We start from the raw sequence: 13,490 nt of genomic DNA on the forward strand, positions 1-13,490 counted from the left end.
TTTCTCAAAATCATGGCCATATTGGGTATACTCCATCAAAAGATGTATCAGGACTAGCTTTCCTGTCCTGGAAGTAAGAACATTATTGTTGATAGTAAATTTTAATACACGTTATGGAGCATAAAAGAAGAAAACAGGAGAATTCCAAAGCAGTCAATGCCTGATTATATTAGTAGAAGAAGTTACTGATCTCTGTAGAATAAGTTAATTTTATATAACAATATATAGTTATTTTAGTGGTTTAACAATTTAAGGAAACCAAAATCCACACTGGCCTAGTAGTTTAACCTTGCTTCTTGAAATGCATTAAGGACAAAGTATTGGCACGAGTCCCTCCTTCCTCTAGCCTCACGCTCCTTCCTGCAATTTAAGCAGCTCTTCCATTGGAGGAAGGCTGGTGAGGCTGGAGGAAGGATCCAAACTTTGCTCACTGGAGCGCTATTGCAGAGGTAAAGCATCCGTCTTTTCGTTTGATACGGGGAAGAAAAAAAGGAACCTGGGCCTTCAAAGGCTTTAACACTGGTCTACTTCCAAAAAGTTGTAAAGACAGAAAACGGTCGCTGTAATGGAAACGAAGATGTATGCAAGAATTTCTTTTCTTCAGGACTATTCTGTTACACTCCTACAACATTACAAAATTCAAACGACTTGAAAAATTCCATGTTGGACCAACCTGTCTGTTTAGCACCTGGGGCACACACAAAAAAGTCCATGTGGCAAACCCCCTTCCCAAGCCCTTCTGTGACAAATATAAATAAACAAAATAACTGGCAGCATACCTCTGCCTGATGGAAACCACCACCCTGCTTACAAAGCTCTAAGTTGCCATCAGAAAGCAGCTAAACTGTAGCTTAATAATTCTGTCTGGAAAAAAATATATTATTAAATCCCAGCATATTAAGGATTCATTTTTACAGTGGAAAAATAAGGCTACCTTTTAAATAAAAAAAAATCAGAATACATACAGATCTATGAAAACTTTACAAAGTCATTGTATGAAAAAAAAAATTTGGTAACAAGTAATATCAAGATCTCTCCTGTTATGCAATTTTCCTACGTATATTAATTACACGCACAGATTAGCTGCACGAAGAATGTCGCTGTCCAATGCTCTACTTTCAGTGGTGTTCAATGGAAGCACAAAATCAATATCCTGAGCTGTATCACTTACTGCAAGAAGGTTTTCACATTGTTATCCTAGACCAAGATCTTCAAGACTTTGTACTTCTTTATCTTGGGGAATTCTGGGTTTCTCATGTATCTCTGAATAGAAGAGTGCGTGTTCTATAGCACACACCTGTTCATGGATGAGAGAAGGCTGGACCCTTAGGATGAAGGAGAACAGGCTTAACACAAACTGGTAAGTATGAGGAAAGTCTGACTCTTTATAGTGTGCCAGGTGACCACATTTCCTGTAAAGAGAAAGAAAGAAAAAGGGCTATAATATTACACACACATCCTAAATTACAGCATCCAGATAGGCCCATTGTATCACTGCTAGATTTTCCACCCCATATATGTAAACGTAGTCTATCGATAATTGCCAGGACTGTCATTTTGCAAAACAATAATGTTAGATGGGCTAAATGTGGAATATGAAGCATGGGCAAACACCATTGCTTGTACATGGTCCAGGCGTGTATATGGTATTTTTGCCTTCTTTTCCTAACATTATTTATTTAAATTTGAATTGGAAATTATTCTGATTAAAATTGTCCTGGAAAACGCACATCGCTGCTGCTAACTAAAACTCTTCCTGTACTGCTCCTTCTAGTTACAGCTAAGCATTTATATGGCACTTGTAATCTGCCAAGGCCCTGATCTGGATGACCCAGGCTAGCCTGATCTCGTCAGATCTCAGAAGCTAGGTAGGGTTGGCCCTGGTTAGTACTTGGATGGGAGACCACCAAGGAAAACCAGGGTTGCTATACAGAGAAAGGCAATGTCAAACCATTTTTGTTTGTCTGTTGCCTTGAAAACCCTACTGGGTTGCCACAAGTCAGCTGCGACTTGACGGCACTTTACACACACAGTCTGCCAAGGGTTTTATAACCTTTGCTGTGAACTACTCTGTTATGTCTTATTACTCTGTTATCCCATTAAATAGGTAGCTAATGCTAAGTGACAGAAACTTACACAACAGTACACAAGTCCAAGAAAGCAGAAGACCGTCAACCCAACAATTAATCACATATTCTTATATAACAGTGACAATCCAAGCTGCATGGTGTTCAGTGGCTCCATGGACATTTCACTCTACTACAGCAAACAATCATGATATTTTGACAGTCAGCATCAGCATGGTAAGAATACTTCCAATTCCATACAGAAAATGTGGCGCATTGGTGCATGGAGCAGTTTCCCCAGCTGTTGAATTCCTAGTGGCTACCTTACCACTGTTTGTTTGCTTGAATTAGGCATCATTCCAGCTCTCTGGTGCCCAGGCCACACTGGATGCTGGGGTCTGGAGCAGGACTGGACTAAATTTATCACCACAGTCCTAGTCCAGAAATAAGCGCAACTGGATTTATAATGGCTATAATGGTTTGTTCCGCCATATGAAACACAGAACTCAGTTTGCACTAACACATGTTCAGCAAGCAGGTCAGGCAACTGCTAATAGCACAGTAGCAGCTTACAAGTGTTCTGGATAACAGCCCCAAGTGGAGAGGTAGGACTGTCACCTCTGTCCATAAGCAAAGTCCAGCGTTAACACCCCCATTTTCCCTCCATTTCCATGTACGGATGTTGACATCCTCTCCGCTGTCACAGAATACTGCTAATACTAGCCCTTACAGGTAACTGCACCTTAGACACAAACCCTGAACCAGATCCTTCACTCTTCCTACTCGGAATACAGGGACAATGAACATCACACACATGTAAGCAACGGAGAAGGACCTCTGCCTCAAACTCTGACTGGTGACAAGTCCCCCACACACACACACTACACTGTATCTCCTGTGTACTGGCTGTTGAACCACCTTTTACTCCTCAACAGATGTTGAAGTGGCCCCAACACACTGGGCAAGTAGGCACAGAACAGAAGGAGGGAGGGGTCCCCAAAGAGCTACTCCAGCATCACAGCACTGCAGTGTCGATGCACTGTCTGCACTCTCATCTCTCAACCTGTTACAGCTAAGCAACGCCACGCCTTCCTTTAAACTCACACTAAAAAGTCACAAAACCTGCAATTGTTTTGGACTAACCACAGTGCTGTAAAGCGCAACAAAGTCTAACGTAACCATTCTAACAATTCTGCCTTTCACAAAAATTTGCCCACAAGCTCCTTGATTTTAAAAAGATAAACCTCTGATCACAGACCCTTCACACAAGTGTCAAATCCTTACTTCTCTTTGCACAGTTTTGCCGCACCCAACCAATACTCTGTGTCCTGAGTGGCGAGGATGTGGCCCTCCTGCTGCAGGACTCCATCCAGACGGTGCCCATGAAAACAAGGCCTTTCTGCTGTCCAGTGAAACTGAAAACTTGAAGGCTTTTTCTTCTCGGTATGCTCCGCGGTGCCAGACAATGATCGAAACTGTCTCTGAAGGACGGTTACCATTTCTGAACAAAGCAAAAAAGCAACAACACAACCAGTCACAAGTATTTTTTTAAAGAATTTTAAGATTTTACACACACACATGCTTCATAACATGTACAAACTCGGTTTTTAAAGGGTATTCATAAAAGGCCTGGAAGTGGTATTAATTGTAAAATGTTAACAACAATTATAATCCTCCTGAAGGATGTGGGTGTCACATGACATGGAAGTTAACCGAAGCACAACACAGTCTTGTGCTGTTTTACTATTCACAAGTGAGAGAAAAAATAAACTGAGAAAGCAATAGGAGTTCAGGCTCCTTTTTAAAGGTTATCATCCTAACTCCTGTACTACCTCTGCGATGATAGCAGGACTATGGCATGGTCCTTCTGTCTAAAGTGTCACTCTTCACCTTCTTGCATTGTTAAAAAGAGAACCAGAAAGAGCCTTGGAATATTCCAAAAAAATTTCACCAAATGAGCCTGGTTGCTGGGGAAAGGCAGGGTACAAATTAAATTAAATAAACAAACAAACAAATAAATCCTGCTGGGGGAATCCAAAGTGTTGCATACTCCACTAGGGTAAAAATCAGGACACTTGGCAAAGGCAGTTCTACTCCTAGTTCCCAACCAATGCCTCCTGCCCCCTCTGCACAAGTTGTTACAGCAATTTGGTCTGAAACACTTTTTTTCTTGGGTTGATGGTGTGATATAAAAAGATTCACGGCCAGTTTTGTAGAAAATGAGTAAGCATAAAAAATGTACACATACGCCTGCTCTTGAGAACGACAGACTTTTTGGCGGGTAAGTGGATGAGTGGCTGTTCACATCTCCATAAAAACCTGCAGATGAAAAAGTAGAAATATTGGGGGAAGAAACTCTTTATGTATAAATACTCCAAAATACAGCCAGATCTTTGGCAAGAAACTAGAAAAATATTACAAATTAGGCTAGCAATGATACTTGCCAAATTTTATTATACCTTCGACAAATGCAAAAATTATTTACCTTCAATCAATACCCCTGTGGCCAATTAGTGAACTGTGAAGTAAGTGTAGGAACATTTTCCCTATTTTATCAATTTTAAAATAAATACAGATTGCTAACTCAATTTTAGAATTTTTTTGAATTAAGATTCATAATTTGCAAATAATAGAGAGCATGCCATAAATAAGTGTTTATGACACATACATGCAAACAGCAGACAAAATACATTACTTGAACCAACAGTGTCAGAACCAAGGAATAACTGAGAACTCTCTAAAATTTCATCACCAAATGAATAGGCTACCTGCTGATAGACCATTCTGACAGGGAACAAGGTGCAAAACTCAAAGAAACAGAAATGGGGAAGATTACTCCATAGCACCCTCAATATTCTCCCCCGTAACAATGAAAAAACCTGGTCTTCCAGGGTTTCAGGACAAAGTTGATCCAGAGTAACTTTTGGACTCTAGAATCAGAATCCCCTAATAACCATTATACTCAGCCCAGAGAATCGTCCGTCTGGCTCTCCCTTTCAAGTCGAGAACCAGGTTACAAAATGGAGTTAAAGAGTGGGAGGACTGAGGCATGAAGGCATCTGGACCTCAGGTTAAGCCTGCTAGGCCCATCCTCTATGTGAGTACTTAAGCAGTCCACCAGAAACTAGATGTCTCTAACATAACACCCCATGTTAGGTTATCTGTCAAAAATAAATTAGAAAACTGCTGACCCAGCTCACCAGTTTCTACAAAGCAACTTTCAGAAGTTGGTTCACCTGTCCCCCAACTTCTTTGCTGGGGGTATCCCCAGCTAGTTATATTTTACCCAAATCCTGTTCAATAAAAGATCTGCATGTGTCTTATCGTGGACCCACCAAAATTCCCAAAACAAAGAGGGCCCAGTTATACCCAGAACCCAAGAGCAGACACAATAATTTCTAGATGGAGGGTTGGATCCGAAATACACCTAGCACAAATCTAAGGTCCTTCAGCTCATGCAAGCGGGATCAATCATTTGTACTAATTGTAGTCTGACATACCTACGGATGTCACCACATCTAGAGACTAGTGAGCTGAACAGAAGGAATATGAAGCCACACAAGTAGTTAATTAATTAAAAGTATCTATATGCCTACACAGGAAATCCAAATCATGATTTGCTATCATGTCTGAACTGAGCCTTTAGCTATGTAATCTTATGAAAATCAATAGGACTTACAGGTATTGTTATAACTACGGCTTACATTTTTACTTCACCCCAAAACAATGTGGATTAAAGGGCAGTATATTTTAAAAGACATTACTGTCCTGTTATTAGAATTACAGCCAATGGTTATATCGTTAAAAATATCCCCTTTCCTTATTTTCCCTTTCTTTTTTCACAAGAGCAATGATAGCTGCATTTCGTTGAGGGGTTTTCTTTGTTATCCACAGGCTTTAGAAATTATGAAAATGATTTCAAAACAAAAACTTTGCTCAACACATTTCAATGCTTGTCCTCAAGTATTAGTCACTCAGCAAATGCTTCATTTCTGTAAACCAAACATATAGGCTGACGCTTTTTAACACCTACTTGATTCTTTCTTCATCCATTTTCTTTTGCTCCACATCCATAGCCTTCTTTACAACCTTGTACCATTTTCTGATATCAAAAACTGGAATGCCTGTGATACAAGTATCTGTTATTAATCTGAACCCATTATGCCTTCATGGAACTCAGGGTAGTATTGTAGGGAGAAATCCTAAACAGCTCTACTCAGACGTTAGTCCCACTGTATTCAGTTACTCCCAGGAAAGCATTCTTAGGATAGCAGCTGTAGTCTCATAATAGTCATGCAAAATCAATTTGATAGAGATAGTGACCAACCTAAGATGACACTCTCAGTTTACTTATTTATTATTTATTTATTGTTTCTACTTGTATCCCACCCTCTCCCTGACTAGCAGGGCTCAGGGCGGCTAACAGCATATTCTACCACAATACAATAAAACTTAACTACTAAAACCTCAACAAACAGGCACAAGTCATTACATCTTCAATAATATAAGGCGGCGTTAATTAAAATCAACAAACCCCAGATAAAATAGTAAAACGGGGGGGGGGGGAGGTGTAGCAGCTGGCAGGAGCCCAGATGACAATCGGGAGAGCTGGTAAAGTAGAGAGGCTGGGAGGCAAACTGCAGAGGGGGTTCCCTCAATCCAGGCCGGCATAAGATGTTAGCCATATAGACTGTTGCTGCCCCTAACTGTGGGCCTGGTGGAACATTTCCATCTTGCAGGCCCAGCAGAACTGGGCCAGATCTTTAATAGCCTGGGTCCCCTTCGACAGAGAGTTCCACCAGGCAAGGGCCACAGCCGAGAAGGCTCTGGCCCTTGTTGAGTACAGCTGGATGGCCTTTGGGCCAGGGACCACCAGTAAGTTGCCAGGAGATGACCAAAGGGCTCTCTGGGGAGTATATGGGAGAATTTAATTTTGAGCCCAAATACACAATATTCTAGATACTATGCTGTCTACACTGGGTTTCTTTAAATTGTGAACAAAGCAAAAGCTATATTTCTTGATATTTTATGAACACCTATTTAGAATTATAGGGCTTGTTTTTATTGACAGAAATTCCATGTGTCCAATTCATATTGGATTTCTCTAAGGGGTGATTCAGCCCATGTCATCTGCATTGTGCCCAAGGACAAGATGTTCTTCCCTACCCTAGGATACCTTGGATGGATAGGAACTACTGACCAAAACCTGGAAGGTATTAGAGGTGGTGGTCCAGTGGGAAATTTGTACAAATTCGTACAAGGGCAGGGGGAAAATGACTAAGGAGAGGAAGCAACCCATCCCCAATTCTTTTATTCAAACAGGGGATGGGCTATGTTTCATCAGCATTTGCCAATCATGGACGTCTCTTACATTCCTGAAAATTCAGGTTTTTTATTGTTACTTATTATGCTCCTTCTGTATCTGCCTGAAATATAAAGGTGATAATCAGTCTAATCACCTTGAAAACCATATTCAAACATCAAATGTCCAATTTCATGCCCAGATTTCCTCCATTTTGCCCATACATTTGATTGATTTGATAGTTTCTTTTTCAATTCCCAGTTTACTAAATAAACCTATAAAACTTTCTTTCAGATGCTGTAACATCATGTAAGTGCTGCAAAACTTATACTAGGCTTCCAATGAAATGTTTGGTACCTTCTCGTTTCTTTTTGTTTCTCTCTTCAGCGTACTTCGACAGATACCTGAAAATAATATATTCATCATATCCTCAGTTTATTGAAATCCTAAGCAGGTCTACTCCAAACAGAGGTTCCATTTTACTCAGTAGCCTTACTCCCATGGAAGTGTTCTTAGGATTGCAGCCCCAATCAGCACTTTCCAAACTGCTCAAATATATTAAATATTGGAACTGGTTTAAACAAGAAAGTCCAGGCATCATCATTTCTAGACTTAAAAATAAAATAAAACCCTGAGCTCTGATTGAAACATTACTTGCCCCTCTACGAGGCGGCCACCCAAAACCACTTCTATGGAACAATGCACTATTTGCTTAAGGCCTGAAGACTCCAAAGGGTTCAATTTTGTTGCTTAGGATGTAATATTTCTAATCAACCTTGAGCACAATAAAAATCAATCCCTTTTAGAGTTGTATTGAATAATGCTGTTCCATCTAAAAGAGAAGCAGAAGTATTCCAAGTGCTATTGTCATTTACTAAAAATGGAACACTACTACTAAAAGCATGGGTACCTTTTCTTTCACTTAGCTAAACAGATGAGGTTTGGTTAATTGGAGTTAAAAAGAACATTTGCTTAATGTGTTCATGATCCTGAGATGAACAAGTTAGTGCGCTTTCTTTGATTATATAGTAATTAATGCTTACCATTCATATTGATCATCCAGCAAGAAAAGCGTTTTCAGCACCACTATGACAACAGCTACTGCCATAATATCGTATTTCACTTTCCAGACTGATTTTTTCCCAGGGTGAAGTGTCAGAAAATCTGCTTTACCAATACCAATTTCTTTGACTATTGTACAAGTCCAATTGTGCATGTCATCTGAATGAGTCAAAAACAAACAAACCAAGGATGAATTAAAAATAAAAATTCCTACTCAGAAATGTATGTTCTGTGAAGGAATTTGCATATCTGATGCAGATCATCTGCACATTGGCTGTGTAATAATTGTGCAGTGTTTGAAGCAGCCTTACGTTTACAATCCCAAGCTCCCTTAAAGTTCCAGAAACAAGTGGAATTGTATTGCAAATCAAAAACACTTATAACCACAGAGCAAGTACTTCAGGTCAGACAGAGGACAATTACAGAACATCTCAAAGCACACAACAGTCTAGGTCAGCTAAAAAATTCCTTCAACAGTCTGCTCCTAGAGAAGCACCCTGACAATTCATTTTCCTATTAAATGGATGGTGTTTTCTCTGAAACTGGAGAGTTCCCAATGAATGCCTTAACTAGTATTACTTGAATGCCCTCAACCATACCTGAAATACAGCAAGTTTTATACTTTTGCAAAAAATCTTATATCAGGAATCTTAAAACGTGTTGCATTAAATAGCCAAACTTCAGTTTATGCTAATCGTGTTGGGCACAATTCAGCCAAAAATAAACCCTTTAATTGATTTCACTGTGAGACAGTTTAACGCCCCCTTTGATATCAACTAAATTTAAGTTCTGTTGAATCATTGTGCACTGTAGAAACAGTCTCTGAAGAACTGCTCAGTACTGGTGTTAACAGTCCATGGGCTGTTATTTTGTATTTTAACATTAATTTAATCATTTTAAAACTATTTCAATTCTTACTTTTACACTGTGGCTGTTACTGCACAAGGTATTCCCAGCGATGTATTAAGAGTTTGAAAATGTTATAAAAAATACTGTTCGCACTATGTATTCCCACCGATGTATTAAGAGTTTGAAACTGTTATAAAAAATACTGTTCGCACTTTGTTTGGCCCCTTTAGCTGTGGAGACGTCTTCCAGCCATTTTTTAGCCGTGGCATCCAAAAGCCCTTTTAAAGCGATGTTTTTTATAACATTTTCAAACTCTTAATACATTGCTGGGAATACTTAGTGTGGTAACAGTCGATGTTAAAAGTAGTTACAAGCTTCACATCACTGTATAGATATTTCCCAAGATTCAAAGAAACAACATTTCTCATTTCTCCAGGTTTGCAAGGATGTCATGAATCAACTACCTCAAACTACAAAGCAGTTTACAATATGACTTAGGAAGTGCATTTCTCGTAATGCTTTTGATACCAGAGGGAGAAAGTTAAGGCAGCTTATTTTTATTGGTTACATATTTTTTTCCACTTTCCTCCAAGGATCTCACAAAACTTGATGAGGCAGGATTTCCAGAAAGATAGTAGGTTGGATTCAATGCAGGCTTTCTGTGGACAGAAGGATTTCCACCCACAGAGCGTGACTGTCTCATCTCCCCTCTCCCACTGCAGCCCAAAATGCCCCATGAAATGCTGTTCATGGAAGTTCCCAAGAGCAACATTTCAGGAAGAATTTTGGGCTGCAGCACATTGGGGAGGGGGAAATCAAGAAAGTCAGAAATCCTTTTATCCATGAAAAGGCTCTGCTGGATCCAACCCAGCATTTAGAATGGTCTATCAGAAGCCATCATAGTTAAGTGGAAACTCCATGTTCAGGAAGCAGCTTACATCTGAACTACCAGACACTGGGGATAAACAACAGAGGGGCATTCCCTTCAACCTTGGTTATGAGCTTCCCAGAAGCATTAGGTTATACGCTGTGGAAACTGGATGCTGGACTAGACAGAGCTATTTCAAGCAGTTAACTTGTTTTTACAAAACTTGCAGCTTCGGTTTCAGTCAGGGGGTGTCAAAGCTCAAGGCCTTGGGGCCTCCAAAGCTACAAGGAAACCAATGTCCATAAGAAGGGGCAAAAGGTGTTGACTTGCCAGTGGCTGCTGTTGTGTACCATAACAAGAGCCCTTCCTCCCCTGTGCTTTTTAAACTCAGCAATGAAGAGTGAGTGGCAAATGTGCGCTTGGCTGTACGCTACAGCACACAGAGAGCTAGCGTGGTGTAGTGGTTAAGAGCGGTGGAGTCTGATCTGGACAACCAAGGTTGATTCCCCACTCCTCCACATGAGCGGCGGACGCTAATCTGGTGAACCGGATTTGTTTCCCCACTCCTACACATGAAGCCAGCTGGGTGACCTTGGGCCAGTCACAGCTCTCTCAGCCTCACATACCTCACAAGGTGTCTGTTGTGAGGAGGGGAAGGGAAGGTGATTGTAAGCCAGTTTGATTCTCCCTTAAGTGGTAGAGAAAGTCGGCATATAAAAACCAACTCTTCTTCGTTGTACCACAGTTCCTTCTTTCATTTGGACTTCTGCTTGGTTTTCTTTGCAGTTTGCTTTTCTTTGCCCTAGCAGATTTCTGTACTGTTTATTTGCAATCCATGTGATAAATGTGAGTGCATCGCCCGGGTATGGGGCAGGTGGGACATGAGTCCTCCTACTGTTAAGGGCATCAACTGGATTTTTGAATTAATAAACGTGTTAACAACAGTCTATATTTATTGTACGTTTTAAGTGAGTGTATTGCTTGATTGTTAGCAGCACTGAGCCTGACTGTAGTCAGGAAAGGGTGGGATATAATTCCAACAAACTAAACTAACTCAATTCTGTCTTTAACATTTCTAGGTTAAGACCATCTGAAGTCAACAACGTATTTAAAACAAAGAGTGTCCGGCTGGCCTCGACCAGGGCCTTTTCTGCTCTGGCCCGTCTGGTGAAATAACCTCTCCAATGAGACCAGGGCCCAGCGAGACCTTAAGGAGCTCCACAGGGCATGCAAGACAGTTATTCTGCCAGGCCTATCATTGAGGCCAGGTACGCTTCCTTTCTATAAATGCTGGCCTCCCTACCCTGCTCACCCCTATGCCATTCTTCTGGGGTCTTTTTCATTTGCTGGCCCGCCTGTAGCCATATGTCACAATTAGGGGCACCATCGGACACATGGTATCCTTCATCTACTAATTTTATAGGGCTGATTTTAATTATTGTTTTAAAATGTTTTTTATTCTGTTTTATTATATGGCATATTGTCATGTGAGCCGCTCTGAGCCTGGCTTTGCTGGGGAGGGCAGGGTAGAAACTTAATAAAATCATCATCATAGTAATAAAATAATTCCAGCCACATGCAAAGAAAATGGGACTGTGCCACCATCCATGCCATGGCCATATTTAAAAAGGAAAGAAGAGTGGATGGGGCTTCATGTGTTCTTGAGGAAGCATTTGAGAACAAAATCAATGAAAAATTTAACTAGACACTTCAAAGGTTTAGGATTGCTCCATCACACCTCACCCAGTCATCTCCCATTAACAGAGGCTCAATGCAATATTACTTACTAGATCAGTGGTTCCCAAAGTGGGCAATACCACTCCCTGGGGGCGGTGGGATTACCTAGGGGGGCACTAAGAGGCAAGGGGGCAGCAGGGGGAGCTAGAGGCGGGTCCCTTCAACTGTGTTGTTCGATAGGGTAGGGAGCGCTGGGGTTGAGTTTGTGGAACCAAGGGAGTGGTGGCCCGAAAAGTTTGGGAACCACTGTACTAGATGATACCCATTTACCTCGACATGAAAAGCTAGAGCGGCCCATTTCCACACATTAAGCCTCTATTAAAGGGACTGGACATTTTTTTCTCCAGGCTTTTGCCAATCCTACAAGGTTCCCTTACCAGGCAAGTTGGCTTCCATTAAATACTTCATACAGAGAATATTTGGATGAAAGTAGCTGTCCTCTGCTATATCTGGAAAACGAGGTAGCTCCAAGTATGTTGCAAGGGACTGCATTTTTTTATGAACGTCTTCATAAACAGGCCAAGACTGAAAAACAAAATATGGAAAGTAACTTTAGGTTGTACCGTAAGTTTCAACATTGTTGCTTCTCCAGCTCTTTTTCTTCAACACTGTGATAAATGCATTTTTAAGTCCCACTGGAGGAATTGAAATTATTATGCACACACATGCTTTATTGAAGCGGGCACAAAAAGGGAAGGGGGTCAGAATCACCAGCAGCAGGAAAACAAAGGCTATTTTATTTATGTTGTAACAAAACTATTTTTCTGTTTTAAAGCTCATCTATATCTCTGGCCATAACCGCCCCCCCCCCCAAAAAAAAACCCTCTCATTTTTGATCATTTCAATTAATCAGACATTCTCGGAGCCCACCCAGAGTTAAGGGCTTGAAAAGTTTACTCATGCATGTAAATTATCACAAACCATACTACGCTCACAATCTTTCAAAACAGCAAGATTTTTTTTAAAGTAACCTTTCTGCCTGAAGGACTTTTCTTGCAAAACAAGAAATACCTGCATTACAGGACTATTGCGCCTCGGGGTTTAGAGCGATCTTCAGACGTTTTAGGACAACAGTCTTACAGCAAAATCTGATGGTGAGGATGACACCATTCTGCTTTCATCGCTACCCCGCAAATAAACAGCATTTAAAAAAAAAAATTTTTTTTTAAGGAAAACGAGGGTGGGAAAAAATTTCTCCCTCAGGATGTTCAAGAAACATAATGCCCAGCTAACTGACCCAACTGAATGCAGGGGCATGTCACTGTTCCTAAGAAAGGGAAGCTGAAACAACATTATTTCCAAGCATATTAAAAATCAGAAGTGAAACTGTAACAGAGGGGGAAAGCAAGGTGACTAGAACAGCACATTTAGGCACGGTATCTGACCCCCCCTCCCCCAATTTAAGTCACTGCATGGAATATGTTGTTGAAAGAAGGCAGGTTATCTCCTTCTCTTGAGCTTTCAAAGGAGAGACTGAATGTATGGTTTCAGCTGAGAGGATTTTGACAGATCCTTTCCCAAGCTAAGATTCTAGGGCTAGAGAAAGACATAAGCCGAGCAAGCGCTGCACACGGCGTACACTTGTATGTGCAAAGGAGGTGGCTTT

The 13,490-nt window shown here is 40.8% G+C and overlaps 1 protein-coding gene across 1 annotated transcript in view; it reads right to left on the bottom strand.

Moving 5' to 3' along the window:
* Positions 1–1,192: 1,192 nt before the first annotated feature.
* Positions 1,193–13,490, bottom strand: part of TAF1B (TATA-box binding protein associated factor, RNA polymerase I subunit B) — a 43,525-nt gene continuing 31,227 nt past the window's right edge. The window contains exons 9-15 of the mRNA XM_056856159.1: positions 12,262–12,409; positions 8,412–8,589; positions 7,726–7,772; positions 6,100–6,190; positions 4,315–4,385; positions 3,351–3,567; positions 1,193–1,412 (exon numbers count right to left, since the gene is read on the bottom strand). Coding sequence (XP_056712137.1) covers positions 1,193–1,412; positions 3,351–3,567; positions 4,315–4,385; positions 6,100–6,190; positions 7,726–7,772; positions 8,412–8,589; positions 12,262–12,409 — 972 coding nt within the window. The remainder of the gene's footprint in view (positions 1,413–3,350; positions 3,568–4,314; positions 4,386–6,099; positions 6,191–7,725; positions 7,773–8,411; positions 8,590–12,261; positions 12,410–13,490) is intronic.

This window comes from Euleptes europaea, chromosome 10, assembly GCF_029931775.1.
Source record: "Euleptes europaea isolate rEulEur1 chromosome 10, rEulEur1.hap1, whole genome shotgun sequence".
In the NCBI taxonomy this organism is placed as follows: domain Eukaryota; kingdom Metazoa; phylum Chordata; class Lepidosauria; order Squamata; family Sphaerodactylidae; genus Euleptes; species Euleptes europaea.